Genomic DNA, 17131 nt, shown 5'->3' with positions numbered 1-17131 from the left:
GTGGCGCCACACCCACTCCCCTACCAAGAAAAAGTTTAAAGCCATACCCTCAGCCGGTAAAGTCATGGTTACAGTCTTCTGGGACGCTGAAGGGCTTATTCTGTTCGATGTCCTTCCCCATGGTCAAACGATCAACTCTGAAGTGTATTGTGCTACTCTTCAGAAATTGAAGAAACGACTTCAGCGTGTTCGTAGGCACAAAAATCTGAACGAACTTCTCCTTCTTCATGACAACGCAAGACCTCACACAAGTCTTCGCACCCGAGAGGAGCTCACAAAACTTCAGTGGACTGTTCTTCCTCATGCACCCTACAGCCCCGATCTCGCACCGTCGGATTTCCATATGTTTGGCCCAATGAAGGACGCAATCCGTGGGAGGCACTACGCGGATGATGAAGAAGTTATTGATGCAGTACGACGTTGGCTCCGACATCGACCAGTGGAATGGTACCGTGCAGGCATACAGGCCCTCATTTCAAGGTGGCGTAAGGCCGTAGCGTTGAGTGGAGATTACGTTGAAAAATAGTGTTGTGTAGCTAAAAGATTGGGGAATAACCTGGTGTATTTCAATGCTGAATAAAACAACCCCTGTTTCAGAAAAAAAAATGTGTTGCATTACTTATTGAACTGCCCTCGTAACTGCTGCACTTGCGACGACTGCTAAATTCTCTTCTTCCCTCATAATATCAGCCGCTGAAATCGTAATTAAAACGCTACTTTATAACAACAACAAAATGGGAGCAACGTTGGCAAGTTAGCACTGTCAATTGCGATACCACATCGCCGAATCTCGTGGGACCAAGTACTTGGTTTGGTGTGGATGCGAAGCCGAACGCCAATGCATTGGCGATCAACGTTCGGCCGAATACACTTTTTGTCGTTTGTTGGTCATCGTTGGCATGGTGCCTTAATGCTCTCCAAAGCGATCAGCATCTGCAGATGATGTCACTTTCGCTCCTCCTTGCTTTCAGAAGTGCCGAGGTTCAACGCCAGGACTCCGAGATGGTGGTGATACTCAACACGTGCTGCGTGAGGTACGAACTACGGAAGGGCTGCATCATTATAGGAGCCTTCTGGCTGGTAAGTGTGTTGACAAATTACGTCATTCCGGCATTACTCAGGCAGCAGCCTCAAACCTTTACTTCTGTGCCAGTACCGCGCTAGGTTTTGATGCACCAGGAGCTTCCAAAACATCAGAATCTCAACCGCAGAAAGAAATACTTATGCAATTTTGTCATATGATGACATGATGGAGACCGTGGCTGTTGTTTGAAGACAAATGTTGATGGTGTTAGGACAGCAACCAGCCACAAATTTACTTTCAGTTCCTTTATTCAAAGGATACCGTTACCGGTTTCGAATCGTTGTGATTCAACCTCAGACGGTTTACACGCTTTCTTTATGACATATGGTGTGTTTTTTACAGATTAATTGTCCTAAAATACAAATAATGCATAATTATAAACACACCACACACAGATGGTTGCGTTACAGATTTTCGTTGCATGTGACTGACGTGAAACGTCGGTTTGGAGTGTTTGTTTCCATAACATTCGTCCATCAGATGTAAATGCATTCCCACTGCGCTCTTTTTGCACACGTAAATTGTTCTCATTGAACACTTTAGATTTGTCACTGAGAAGATTTCTACCACGCTCCACATGTTTTGATACATACAAAGAGCTTACAAACATATGAGTATCACAGATGCTATGGTATATCGTAACATTTGACGATGATGTCCTATGTTTAGAAAGGATCATTTTACGCTAGTACAGAGACATTGAATTTTTGAGACGATATTGTTAAATTATATATATATATATATATATATATATATATATATATATATATATATATATATATATAAACTGTATAGGTAAAATAGTATTTTTTAATTACATTTAGCATCATGAGAATTATAGTAACATATAAATTTGCTACTTGATCTGCAGATAGGTGTACTAATATTATTTGCTTTGGAAGCTGGAAAGTAATTTTTGGAAATTTTTCAGGAAAGGGGTGTTAGCTAACTCTGTTTGTTCGTTACGGATATAGTCTGGGGTGCTGTTTTTGTATGTATGTTCTAATATTTTCATAGTGGCTCCTTTTTCTGCTAGATGCAAAATTTTTAAGCTGTCCTCACTGTTTCCCACTGAATGGTTTTCTTCAGCAATATGGGCTGCAAATGCTGATTTGTTCAAGTTACCAAGTCTTAAGGCATCAATATGTTCTTTGTATCTTATTTCAAAACTTCTGCCTGTGTGTCCAATTTAGAATTTTGGGCATGCATCACATTTGAGTTTGTATATTCTTGATTTACGGTAGGGACTCTTGGAGGTATTTACATCATGGATTACTTTTTGTTGTAATTTATTATTTGTGGAAAAGCTGATTGTGATATTTTTCTTCTTTTTAAATAAGTTTGCTATTTGGTATGAAAGTGGGCCTATGTATGGGAGAGTAGCATATTTAGGTTTGGCTTCAGTGGCACACTGATTTGGCTTGGAGTGACTGCTGTGAAGTGGATCTGTGGTTTTTGTCTGCATTTTGTTGTGGAGTTTTTCTATTATTGTGGGTTTATATCCATTATTATGAGCAACTGTTTTAATTATATAGATTTCATTTTGTTGGACTGTGTCACTCATTGGCACTTTTTTAATTCGGTGTAGCATCGTTCTGAAATATGCCATTTTTTGTTGGCGGGGGTGGCAAGATGAGTTGCCAATACTGACATCTGTGGTGGTAGGTTTCCTGTAAATACTAAATTGATGTTTATTGTTACTATTGCAAATTTTCAGGTCAAGAAAGTTAATGCTTTTATTTATTCTCTGAATATAGAGTGGCGGTCAAAAAGCTTCCGTTCGATTGCCAATCAGGCAAAATCACCGTGAGCACCGGCGTACCAGATTGAAGATATCCATTCGGTGAAACTCGTGAAGAAGTCCGTAAATACGTGTTGCAAATCGTCGTCCGACAAGTGTCGTTGACAAAGGCCTTTTCTAATGGATCGAATGTGTGGTAATCTCATGGGAAGAGATCAGGACTATAGAGAGCGTGTGTTCGATTGACTCCTACAAGAGCCGGCGTAACCGCTGCGTTACGACACTTGCGAGATGAGGAGATCCGTTATCAGGAAGCAGCAGCAGCCCTAGACGCAGTTTCGCACAACGGTGATTTTCAGCAGACATGCTGCCCCTCACACATTCTTCATTCTCCGATGCATGTCTACCCGTGTAAGATGAGCAGTACGCTGATCGTGTTTGGACGCATTTGGTAATAATTCCCATAGTTTACTTTTCCGCATTTACCGCACGCACGTCAAGAAGACGCGAATGCCACACTAATCCCTTGTTTGCATGTCGGTGCTTATACACCCCCATCGGTGTCGCGCTACGTTGCGGCAACGCCCTCAAACGAAAACTTTTTGATCGTCCCTTATAGGTTATGCTTTTAGAAAGCTAACGAAATGAGGAAAGCAAAGGAATTCGACTCCCACAATATGATGGCACAAGACGGTGAATAAAAATATGTAAGCTAACTAAAATTTTTGACATTCATCTCGATAATTTACAGTGCAGAATTTGCAGAACTTGGATGAGTAAGAATATGTGAAACGAGTGACTTTCAGATCAGGTTCTTATAAAAATGACACCCAATGATTTAGAACATTTTTTTATTTATCGATCTTCGCTCACGTATGTGTAGTCAGGCCATGTGCTATATTGAGTGGCAGTTATTTTGCAGAAAACCAGTCCATTTATTACATTTACACCTGCTGAAAATTCCCTAATGTATCTGATCAAAATACTTGCTTCCTCTACAAATATCACCACTTTAGACCATTACATACATGATCATTTACTCGTATAGAGGGTGTTATTGGCATAGGTACAGATATTGTGAACACCGCTGCCTTAACACTCACCCACTTCAAAATGTCAATTGTTGTTTCTTCCTGCATCTATCAGCCTTCTCGCAAAAACATCACAAAATTTACTACCTGATTTTCCTGGATGGTCTTAACTGCGGTACAAAGTGGACTACACCTGTCAGTATAGACTATCCACTTTACATTCAAGTACACAGACCAGAATACCTGACCTGCTGCCCTGGCGAAAATAAGCATTAATGGCTTCCTTGTGCCATGCATACTTGGAGATACAGGGTGACGGTAACTGAACTATACGAAATAATATCGTCAGAACGTCTGAAAAGTTGCGTTAGGACGTTCAAACTGCACGGCTGGCCACGGGATATGATGGGAATTAGTATGGTTTGGTTTAGCAACGAAGTTCACTTTTATTGGATGAGGTCGCCAATAAACAACTGACTGGGGGACTGAGATTCCGTATTTCGCGATCGAGAAGTCTCTCGACCCTCAACAGGTGACTGCGTGGTGCGTAATGCCCGGTCTCGCAATAATCGGTGAGATATTCTTTGGTGGTATGGTGACTACCGAACCGTACGCGAAGGTTTTGGAAGTTCATATTATCCAGAGTGGTCCTGATTTCGACCAGATGTGATTCATGCAAGACGGAGCTCGACGCCATCGAAGCAGGAGAGTGTTTGATGTCTTGGAGTAGCGCTTTGTGAACCGTACTCTGGCTCTGGGGTACCAAGAGGCCACAGAAGTGGGCCTCGATTGGCCGCCATATTCTCCGGATCTGAACACATGCGACTGCTTTTTCTGCGACTGTACTTAAAAGAAAGTCTACAGCAATAGCCCCAGGACCGTTACTGAACTGAAAACAGTCATTCAGGAGGTCATCGACACCATCGATGTTACGACACTTCAGGGGGTCGTAAAGAATTTCGCTATTCGTCTGCGACACATCATCGCTAATGATGACAGGCATATCGAATATGTCATAACCCAAATCCGAATATCTGTAGTGACGTTTCCATATTTAATAAAGTGTGCTAATGCTGTAGTTTGTAGCTTATTTAGGTTTTCTTTTGTATAGTTCTATTACTCACCCTGTACTAACCAACCTAATAATGTACTGATCGTAATGCTATAATTATGTCTGCAGACGAAGTAAGCACTGATGAAATGTTGTTCAGTACACAGTCCTTAGCAATCAATGGAAATACCTGCTCTTACACTCCTAACCTAAACAATACCGGTCCTAACATCGATCCCTGTGGAACTCCCTTAGTGATTATTTTCAGCACTTAAGATACTGTTGTTCTTTAATTTCGTTCATACAGGGGTGTGTTTGTGCAACAGGTGATCTCTCTGGTGGTCGTTGTGGGAGCACCGCTGATAATGCGCAATCTGGAGCAAGACATGGACGACGTGTACCAACACTTCAGCGACTCGTGGAACTCAGAAAAGCAGAAAATGTATGACATCACGCTGTCAGGTGAGTGAGTCGTTGCCACTGTCGTTGAAACTGGGGTTGAGGCGCACAACGGTATGGTTATAATCACGACTGCCAATTTAATAAATTATAAACTGTTAGTATTTGCACTATGTTTTTTATCTTAGTTGCTACTTATTTATTACATCTTGTGGATAAGAATAAATATTATGCATCGTTAGCAATTAAATTTTTATTATTTGTTTTGGCAGACATGTTACACTTTAATGTGTGAGTTATCTTGAGTGGTTTTCATACTGGTCAGCCAGAACATTATGACAACAAACCCACTATCGATGTACACCCATCCATTAGATAGCAGCATCACCTAGTGAGGAATGCCTGCTAGCTAGACACACGCATGGTGCAAGTAGTACTAGCGAGCTATCTGACGTTGACTGAGGGCAGAGTTTGGTGGCCCGGAGGCTCGGCACGAGCATTTCGGAAACTGCACTACTTGTACGAGCAAAGTCAAGGTAAAACTAAGTCCAGAAAATGTGGGGTTGGGTGGCCACCCCTCATTGCAGATGCTGGGCATCGTAGGGTGGGCAGACGGGTAAAACGGGACAAGGGGCGAACTGTGCTAGAAATGACATCAGACTTTAATGCTGGACAGAATACAAGTATGTCTGAACACACAGTGCACCGAACACTCCTAAAGCTGGGTCTCCGCAGCCGACGACCCATGCATGTGCCAATGTTAACACCACAACATTGGCAACTACGACTGAAATGGGCAAGTCACCATTGGTTTAAATGGTTCAAATGGCTCTGAGCACTATGGGACTTAACTTCTAAGGTCATCAATCCTCTAGAACTTAGAACTTCTTAAACCTAACTAACCTAAGGACATCACACACATCCATGCCCGAGGCAGGATTCGAACCTGTGACCGTAGCGGTCGCGCGGTTCAAGACTGAAGCTCCTAGAACCGCTCGGCCACACCGGCCGGCGCTGGTGATGACACTGCAATCATTTTGACTCCACTTCTCTGTCGGTACCTTCCAGAATTTCAATGACTCTGTTCGTGGATGTCTCATAGCAGTTCGCAGTGGAAAAAAAGGTAGCTATTTAGGCTTTTGTCAGTTCGTCACATTAATCTGACTGGACATTGCATGATGTTGTGGGGATGTGTTTGGTGTCTCGCTTGGAACAAGGAGTTCAGATTACTGCGAACATGAACCCAGATGTTCATCACAACATTATCGCCGCTCAAGTGTTGTCCATCCTCCTAGCTCTCCACGATGACAACAACCATGTTCACAGGTCTGCACACATACATTCCTGGTTTGATGGGCATTCAGGCACACTACCACACCTCAGCTGGTCTTCTCAATTACCCTGCTTTAGAACAATTTGGAAAAATGTGCGACACGTAGCAATCAACATCCCTGCAGTGTGGTAGCTGTTAGTGATCTACTGATCAATGAGTGACGTAAGCTGAATATGCGAAAGCTGAAGCGACTTGTAGACTTGCTTCCTGAACTGATGCAATTATCAAAGCTAGAGGTTGTGTTAGCCTTGCCGCAGTGGATACACCGGTTCCCGTCAGATCACCGAAGTTAAGCGCTGTCGGGCGTGGTCGGCACTTGGATGGGTGACCATCCAGGCCGCTATGCGCTGTTGCCATTTTTCGGGGTGCCACAATATGTGTAGAGCGTGGCCTGCTATGGGTGTGCCAATTGAGGAACTACTTGCCCGAATAGTAGCGGCTTCGGTCAAGAATACCATCATAACGACCGGGAGAGCGGTGTGCTGACCCCACGCCCCTCCTATCCGCATCCTCCACAGAGGATGACACGGCGGTCGGATGGTACCGGTAGGCCACTCGTGGCCTGAAGACGGAATGCGACGGAGAGGTTGTGTTGGACGGTATTAGGGTGATGTATCTCGATGGTGACTAATTTCTTGTCTAGAGTGCTTATCGTTATTCAAGTTGACTTGTCTTTGTCCTCCATCCTACGACTACCTCATTCTGAGACTTTTCCTTTCCGCAGTCCTCAGAGCCACCTTCTACGGGATCACCGCCATGGCTGTAGTGGATGGCATCTGCTCGACCATGCTCATCTTCGGCGCTCGCCAGGTGAGTGTTTCTAATGTCAACAGGCACTGCTTACAGCTCGCTGACGTTTCTGCATCCATACCCAGTAAACCAACTCTTTAGCTCAACAGTGCCACAGAGCCTGCCTCAGTGACACGTGGACATACTGCAGCGCTGGTTATACTACTTGGGTGCCTCCTCTCTGGAAACACACAGGACCCGAATTCGGAAGGATGACGCTTCAAGTCCCCATCGAACCACACAGATTTTGGTTTCCCTAAATTCATGGCCAACGAATAGATATGATAAGATACGCCGATGATATAGCTGTCCTGGCTGAAAGTGAAGATCTTGTAGTCCTACTGAATAGAATGGATAAAGTTATGGGGGAAGAATATAATATGAGAATTAATAAAGCAAAAACAAAAGTAATGGCATGCGACAAAAAAGATCAAGTGAAAGTCCAAGTTCATGTAGTCAATGAACTGCTTGAACAAGTTGATAAATTTACTTATCTGGGCAGTAATATTACCAGGGATGGAAGGAGCAAGGCAGAAGTGAGAAGTAGAATTGCTCATGCAAAGGCTGCTTTAACAAGAAAAAAAACATCTTAACATCTAAGAGCATCAGTCTTGAAATCAAGAAAAGATTTTTGAAATCATATGTGTAGAGCGTGGCCTGCTACGGGTGTGAAACATGGACTCTCGGGACAGAGGAAGACCGGAAGCTGAACTCTTTTGAAATGTGGTGCTATAGACGCATGCTCAAAATAAAATATATCAACAAGGTCACAAACGAAGTGGTTCTGGAAAGAGCAGGTGAGAAGCTTCTGGAGTTTCATTGTTAAAAGAAGAGTGCAATTTACAGGCCATCTATTAAGACATAAAGGACTCCTGAACACAATCGTAGAGGGATATGTCGAGGGAAAAAGTCCAAGAGGAAGACCACGAGTGAGGTACATGGATCAAATCGTGAAAGATGTGGGATGTAACACCTACAGAGAAATGAAGAGAAAAGCTGAAAGACGCACAGAATGGAGACAAGCTGCCATTGTAGCTGTTGCAAACCAATCCTTGGATTGACCACTACAGAAGAAGAAGAACAAGAAGAAGAAGAAGAAATCGCTTGAGGTAAAATCTGGTATGGTTCCTTTGAAAGGGCATGGCTAATTTTCTTCCCCATCCTTGAAACATTCCGAGATTGTGCTCTGTCTCTAGTGATCTAGACACGTATGGTACGTTGCTTCTTTATGGAAACGTGTTTTTGATTAATCCATTCATTATGGTGCTAGTGGCTGTGGACAGAAGTCACATCAGCTGCTATTGAAATTAAAATTGTGTTAAGCTTAAAATGAACATTTTCGATGTAAGGCAATACTGTTTCGTAAGTGACAATACACTACTGGCCATTAAAATTGCTACACCACGAAGATGACGTGCTACAGACGCGAAATTTAACCGACAGGAAGAAGATGCTGGGATATGCAAATGAGTAGCTTTCCAGAGCATTCACACAAGGTTGGCGCCGGTGGCGACACCTACAACGTGCTCACATGAAAGTTTCGAACCGATTTTTCATACACAAACAGCAGTTGACGACGTTGCCTGGTGAAACGTTGTTGTGATGCCTCGAGTAAAGAGGAGAAATGCGTACCATCACGTTTCGACTTTGGTAAAAGTCGGATTGTAGCCTATCGCGATTGCGGTTTATCGTATCGCGACATTGCTCCTCGCGTTGGTCGAGATCCAATGACTGTTAGCAGAATATGAAATCGGTGGGTTCAGGAGGGTAATACGGAACGCCATGCTGGATCCCAACGGCCCCGTATCACTAGCAGTCGAGATGACAGCCATCTTATCCGCATGGCTGTAACGGATCGTGCAGCCACATCTCGATCCCTGAGTCAACAGATGGGGGCGTTTGCAAGACAACAACCATCTCCACGAACAGTTCGACGACGTTTGCAGCAGCATTGACTATCAGCTCGAACACCATGGCTGCGGTTACTCTTGACGCTGTATCACAGACAGGAGCGCCTGCGATGGTGTACTCAACGACGAACACAGGTGCACGAATGGCAAAGCGTCATTTATTCGGATGAATCCAGGTTCTGTTTACAGCATCATGATGGTCGCATCCGTGTTTGGCAACATCGCGGTGAACGCACTTTGGAAGCGTGTATTCGTCTTCGCCATACCAGCGTATCACCCGGCGTGATGGTATGGGGTGCCATTGGTTACACGTCTCACTCACCTCTTGTTCGCATTGACGGCACTTTGAACAGTGGACGTTACATTTCAGATGTGTTACGACCTGTGGCTCCACCTTTCATTCGATCCCTGCGAAACCCTACATTTCAGCAGGATAATGCACCACCGCATGCTGCAGGTCCTGTACGGGCCTTTCCGAATGCAGAAAATGTTCGACTGCTGCCCTGGCCAGCACATTCTCCAGCTCTCACCAATTGAAAACGTCTGGTCAATGGTGGCCGAGCAACTGGCTCGTCACAATACGCCAGTCACTACTCTTGATGAACTGTGGTACCGTGTTGAAGCTGCATGGGCAGCTGTACCTGTACACGCCATCCAAGCTCTGTTTGACTCAATGCCCAGGCGTATCAAGGCCGTTATGACGGCCAGAGGTGGTTGTTCTGCGTACTGATTTCTCAGGATCTATGCACCAGAATTGCGTGAAAATGTAATCACATGTCAGTTCTAATATAATATATTTGTCCAATGAATACCCGTTTATCATCTGCATTTCTTCTTGGTGCAGCAATTTTAATGGCCAGTAGTGTATGTAGGACAAGGCCACTCGTGGCATGCAAAACTGCACGCGAGAATGACGCGTTGCATGCGTGCGGCCGAGGCTCGGCGTGTTTCGCCTTTGCTCGGTCCTCCTCAGAAGTACACGGAACACCACGACATTTGATTTGGTTTTGCGGCAGGCAATGTTCGGTTGGCACGATATAATTAGCAGAATTGTAGCGTCACCACTGTTTACTCTTCGTCATTTGTTCGTGGCAAAAAGAAGTACACAGGTCCAGTGACTATCTGCGCACAAAGAGCCAACCTAGCGATCTATCGTTACAAGAGTTTAAAATGGAAAGGAACAATGCAAGGGAAGAAGGGGAATTCTCAACATCTATTATACAAATTACCGACGGGTCCTAAACATTTTCTACGGGCAACACTACAACACCATACAGACAGAATATAACGTTTTACTTGCCTATGAAAGAGCAAAAAGTTACAGCCGCCAACAGATGGCGCTCACTGTCCTTTACATCAAGAAATTTTTGTGCTAAACTTGCAGGCGTGGAAACGTGATGAAATTAGTTGTAAGAACAGTAAAGTTTATGAAATCGCATGTATTATTACATCATCAGTTGCAACACATTTTGCCTGAACTGAACAAAGTCTATGGAGACGTTACGTATTACTGAAAAATACGTTGGTTAAATCAAGGGCCATGCCTGGAAGGATTTTTCGATTTGAACCCACTGTTGTGTAATTGAGAAGGAACGAAAATTAGAACATCCGAAAATGATTGCATGCTTCAAACTGTAAATGGACTCGAATACACACTGCCCACAGGAAGACGTTACAAGGTGACACATACCTTATTTCTGATTTGATGGGGATGCATTTAGAAAGCATCGTGGACGGGACAAAGCATGATCAAAAAACACCGTTATTTCCCCTAAGCTGACTGGTGTTAAACGAAACGCGAGTTTCGAAGAATTCATTGTGGCCTTGAATAATTAGAATAGTTTTCTAAACGTTTTGAGGACACTCCCAGTTTTACGTCTGTTTTCGAGGGGTTTTCCAGACCGTTTGCCGTTTCAGTTTCAAGCGCCCCTGTGCACTTCCAAATGGGGCTTACCTCCAATGTAATTTCCGTAGAAAAGACGACTTCTTTTACATTAAAACTGTCCAGGAGGTCTGCGTTGTTTTCCTTGGGAAGAGCTTCCACGTCACCATTATGACGTTGTAAACGTGATATAGTATTTCGATCAACGTTTTTGTGTGAAACGCTTTCTTCGATTATGTAACTAAATAAGTGATTATTTACATGGCAACTTGAGTGCGAAAATCTGTAAAATTGCATGCTGTCGCCATGGCTTATGATTGTATCAGACGACAATTATATCGTTTCTTCAGGGCGCTAAAATAAGTGAATAATAACGAAAATTTGTTTTGCTTCTACACACGATTTTTTGTACAGAACTGAATATAGGGCGTATTTTTAAAAAATTAGGGGGAGTCCATTGTCTATGATCAACTTCATAATTCTTTGTAACATGTCATTCTGCATCTCTTCTGTTGCTTTCTCTCTAACGAGGTTTATTATAACTCTAGTGTCGTCTTGAAAAAGCAACCAATTCGGCTTGTTGAATGTTAAGTGGAAGGTCATTCACTTACTTACATAAGGAATAGGTTGGACCCCTTACTGATATACCCCGTCACTAAAATTTTCTGCCCTTCGGGCGTTGTCTGAATTATTGGACATAACATTATGCATTCTGTTTGTTCAACATGATTCAAACGAGCTGTGCATAGAGCTATAAGTTCCATAAAACTTGAGTTTTTCCAACGGAGTAATATGATCTACACAGTCAAACCTAATGGAAATATCACAACAAATTCCGGCTCGCGATGTTTCATTATTTAATGTTTGTACTATTTCAAGACTGAATATGCAAACAGCATGACAGTCAAGGAGCTCTTGTGGAAACAGTGATATGCTAAGTAAATCGTTTCCCCTTAGGTGTGAGACTGCTCTTGAGCACTTTACTTTTTCGAATAATTTGAAAAAAGATGTCAACGAGAATATTAGACGATAATAGCCCTTGAAACTACAGTGAATTCCAGACGTTTGTAGCTGCTTACAGGCGTTGATAAATATCAACGGGGACAGTTGAAAATGTGTGTCCCGACCGGGACCTGAACCCAGGATCTGCTGCTTACATGGCAGACGCTCTATCGGACTGAGCCATCGAGGACACAGAGGATAGTGCGACTGCAGAGACATCCCCCTGGCACGCTTTCCGTGAGACGCACATTTCCTACTTTCTGACCACACACTACACACAGTCAGATAGAGCGTCTGCCATGTGAACAGGAGATCCAGTGTTTGGGTCCCAGTCGGGGCACACATTTTCAACTGTCCCCATTGATATTTATCAACGCTGCAAGCCGCTACAAAGGTCTGGATTTCACTGTAATTTCCTCCTTCGAGAGCTGCAGTATCACCAATGGTGTCTGTTCCTTTGGACACCGTATTCATATGACAATGGTTTAAGTCTCTCTTATCACCATTGTTATGATGAGGTTTAACAATTACATATTTTAGCCTGTCTGGAAAAATTCCCTGCGTCACTGATGCATTGCATACATCACTAAGGACATCACTTATGAAGTTGGAACAACTTTTCATAAATCTGTTTTGTATTCCATCAACACCACATGTTGTTGTTGTGGTATTCAGTCCTGAGACTGGTTTGATGCAGCTCTCCATGCTACTCTATCCTGTGCAAGGTTCTTCATCTCCCAGTACCTACCGCAGCCTACATCCTTCTGAATCTGCTTAGTGTATTCATCTTTTGGGCTCCCTCTACGATTTTTACCCTCCACGCTGCCCTCCAATACTAAATTGAGGATCCCTTGATGCCTCAGAATATGCCCTACCAACCGATCCCTTCTTCTAGTCAAGTTGTGCCACAAATTCCTCTTCTCACAAATTCTATTCAATACCTCCTCATTAGTTATGTGACCTACCCATCTAATCTTCAGAATTCTTCTGTAGCACCACATTTCGAAAGCTTCTATTCTCTTCTTGTCTAAACTATTTGTCGTCCATGTTTCACTTCCATACAAATACTCTCAGAAACGACTTCCTGACACTTAAATCAATACTCGATGTTAACAAATTTCTCTTCTTCAGAAACGCTTTCCTTGTCATTGCCAGTCTACATTTTATATCCTCTCTACTTCGACCATCATCAGTTATTTTGCTCCCCAAATCGCAAAACTCCTTTACTACTTTAAGCATCTAATTCCCTCAGCATCACCCGACTTAATTCGACTACATTCCATTATCCTCGTTTAGCCTTTGTTGATGTTCATCTTATATCCTCCTTTCAAGACACCGTCCATTCCGTTCAACTGCTCTTCCAAGTCCTTTGCTGTGTCTGACAGAATTACAATGTCATCGGCGAACCTCAAAGTTTTTATTTCTTCTCCATGGATTTTAATACCTACTCCGAATTTTTCTTTTGTTTCCTCTACTGCTTGCTCAATACACCGATTGAATACCGTCGGGAAGAGGCTACAACGCTGTCTCACTCCCTTCCCAACCACTGCTTCCCTTTCATGCCCCTCGACTCTTATAACTGCCATCTGGTTTCTGTACAAATTGTAAATAGCCTTTCGCTCCCTGTATTTTAACCCTGCCACCTTTAGAATTTGAAAGAGAGTATTCCAGTCAACATTGTCAAAAGCTTTCTCTAAGTCTACAAATGCTAGAAACGTAGGTTTGCCTTTCCTTAATCTTTCTTCTAAGATAAGTCGTAAGGTCAGTATTGCCTCACGTGTTCCAACATTTCTACGGAATCCAAACTGATCTTCCCCGAGGTCGGCTTCTACCAGTTTTTCCATTCGTCTGTAAATAATTCGCGTTAGTATTTTGCAGCTGTGACTTATTAAAGTGATAGTTCGGTAATTTTCACACCTGTCAACACCTGCTTTCTTTGGGATTGGAATTATTATATTCTTCTTGAAGTCTGAGGGTATTTCGCCTGTCTCATACATCTTGCTAAGCAGATGGAAGAGTTTTGTCAGGACTGGCTCTCTCAAGACCGTCAGTAGTTCTAATGGAATGTTGTCCATTCCCGGGGCCTTGTTTCGACTCAGGTCTTTCAGTGCTCTGTCAAACTCTTCACGCAGTATCGTATCTCCCATTTCATCTACATCCTCTTCCATTTCCATAATATTGTCCTCAAGTACATCGCCCTTGTATAGACCTTGTATATACTCCTTCGATCTTTCTGCTTTCCCTTCTTTGCTTGGAACTGGGTTTCCATCTGAGCTCTTGATATTCATACAAGTGGCTCTCTTTTCTCCAAAGGTCTCTTTAATTTTCCTGTAGGCTGCAGATACAGCCTACAGGAGATAAGCCTCCATATCCTTACATTTGTCCTCTAGCCATGCCTGCTTAGTCATTTTGCACTTCCTGTCGATCTCATTTTTGAGACGTTTGTATTCCTTTTTGCCTGCTTCATTTACTGCATTTTTATATTTTCTCCTTTCATCAATTAAATTCAATATTTCTTCTGTTACCCAGGGATTTCTACTAGCCCTCGTCTTTTTACCTACTTGATCCTCTGCTGCCTCCACAGATGAGGAGTAACGATTAGCTGGTAGCAGACATGGAATTCAAACTTGAATCGTCGTTTTTGAAGCTGTAGCTCATGTTGGTGCAGACGCTGGTGCAGCTACTTGTGACGTTTGGCAGGACAAGCCTGGCCTGGTGCTGCCGTGGGTGGTGGAGCAGATGGTGGTGCTGCCCGTGTGGGCCCTGCTGGCGCTGGCGTTCGCCGTCCTCAGCTACATGGAGGGCCAGCTGCAGAGGTCCACCGTCAGCGTCTTCGTGCTGCTGGTGCGTGCAGGTGCGTACCCACGGACCGCGTCACACGTCTTCCAGTACCAAAAATTGCAGACGGAAAAATAGTCCAGCAAGGGTCAGTCGCGGGACGCTGAACCGTGATCATCGTCGATACGATATTTCAGTGCCTATCTTACTCCGAATTACGATGCAATGTTCGTCCGGACATGCAAGCATCTCCGAAGGAACAGCCACTGCGACGATTACAGCCGCTATGAAATACATGAAACCTATCCGCAGTTGCCAATCTGGACAACCATTAGCGATATAGTGGAATGACGACAGAAAAGGGATGGTGCACCGCTGCGCCGGTCGCAGTGGCCAGGTGGTTCTAGGCGCTACAGTCTCGAAGTGCGCGACCGCTACGGTCGCAGGTTCGAATCCAGCATCGGCAATTGATGTGTGTGGTGTCCTTAGGTTAGTTAGGTTTAAGTAGTTCTAAGTTCTAGGGGACTGATGACCTAAGACGTTAAATCCCATAGCGCTCAGAGCTATTTGCTGCACCCCTGCAGTCGTTGTAAATAACGACCCATTTCAGAGATATAACTTTTGTGTCCCTCTAGGCTCAGTATGTTGATAGTACTTTGTGTATCTGCAATTACTGAACCTGCATGTAACTAATGTGTGTTGTATGTCCGAAATAACAGATACCATCATATATATATATATATATATATATATATATATATATATATATATATATATATATATATATATATATATATATCAAGTATTGGCTCAATATTTTTCTAACCTACTAAATTGCCCAGAACCTAGTTTAAGGTTTCCCAAAGAAATCAGTGCCAACGCTCAGCCGGATTCATTACCACCAACACAGGAAGAAATCAAATGTCACATTAAAAACTTAAAAAATAATAGAACATCTGGCGAAGATGGCATTGTTGCAGAGCTATTAAAAAACCTAGGACCAAAGACGTTGCAAGAGCTCACAAAAATAATAACAAAAATATGGGAAACAGAAAAATTACCAGAGGACTGGAAATGTGCCCTTATTCACCCGTTACATAAAAAAGGAGACAGAACAAATGTCAATAACTACAGGGGAATCTCACTTTTACAAGTCACCTACAAAATTCTCTCAACATGCCTGCTGAAAAGAACACAAGAGCAGCTGGAAATTGGTGATTATCAAGCAGGCTTCCGCCCCGGTCGCTCATGCATAGAACAAATATTTAATTTAAAGACAATATTAAAACACAAAGCAATTAGAAATGCCCCCATAATTTGTACATCTGTAGATTTTAAGAAAGCCTATGACTCAATTGACCGGCAATCTTTGTTTAACATTTTAGAGGAACTTGGACTTGACTCCAAAACACTAAGGCTTATCAAAGAATCACTGACAGACGCTGTATCTAAAGTTAAATTCAGGGGAGAAATCTCTGAACCTTTTCTCATAAAAACTGGAGTACGTCAAGGTGACGGGCTATCTCCACTTCTGTTTAATATAGTCCTGGATAAAGTCATTAAGGAATGGGAAAAAGAATTAAAAAATCAATCCTACTGGAAACCAATCCATCTTGGTAGAACCAAAGACAACGTGGAGATATCTTGTTTAGCATTCGCGGACGACTTGGCCATACTTGCAGATGATGAAGAAATCGCCACCAAACAAATAGAGATCCTTAAGGAATGCGCGGATAAAGTAGGTTTACAAATTTCGTTTCAAAAGACAGAATTTTTCTGTACGAAATTCCATATACACAGTTTGAACACAAAATATGGAAAAATAAATAGAGTAAAACATTTTAAATACCTAGGTGAAATTTTGGAGCCAACCGGAATAGAGAAAGTTGCACAGAAGATCAGACAACAGAAAATGAAGAGAGCATATGGTATGACACATGAAATATACAATAAAAAATGCATCTCCTCGAACACAAAAATCAGACACTACTGCGCAGTAATTAAGCCAGCAGCACTATATGCTAGTGAAACGCTCACACTCCACACAAAATGTGATTTAGAAAAAATATTAAAAGAAGAACGCAAAATTATGAGAAAGATTTTAGGTCCAAAATTAACAGAAGAAGGATAC

At 42.9% G+C, this 17131-nt stretch overlaps 1 protein-coding gene across 1 annotated transcript in view; it reads left to right on the top strand.

Moving 5' to 3' along the window:
• Positions 1 to 17131, top strand: part of LOC124551152 — a 32095-nt gene that overhangs the window by 11080 nt on the left and 3884 nt on the right. The window contains exons 2-5 of the mRNA XM_047126117.1: positions 972 to 1080; positions 5234 to 5369; positions 7364 to 7449; positions 14923 to 15076. Of these exons, the coding sequence (XP_046982073.1) occupies positions 1003 to 1080; positions 5234 to 5369; positions 7364 to 7449; positions 14923 to 15076 (454 nt within the window). The 5' untranslated portion in view covers positions 972 to 1002. The remainder of the gene's footprint in view (positions 1 to 971; positions 1081 to 5233; positions 5370 to 7363; positions 7450 to 14922; positions 15077 to 17131) is intronic.

Source organism: Schistocerca americana, chromosome 9 (genome assembly GCF_021461395.2).
Source record: "Schistocerca americana isolate TAMUIC-IGC-003095 chromosome 9, iqSchAmer2.1, whole genome shotgun sequence".
In the NCBI taxonomy this organism is placed as follows: domain Eukaryota; kingdom Metazoa; phylum Arthropoda; class Insecta; order Orthoptera; family Acrididae; genus Schistocerca; species Schistocerca americana.
Note: the sequence above shows the minus strand (reverse complement) of the source record. Positions and strands in the feature narration are given on the sequence as shown.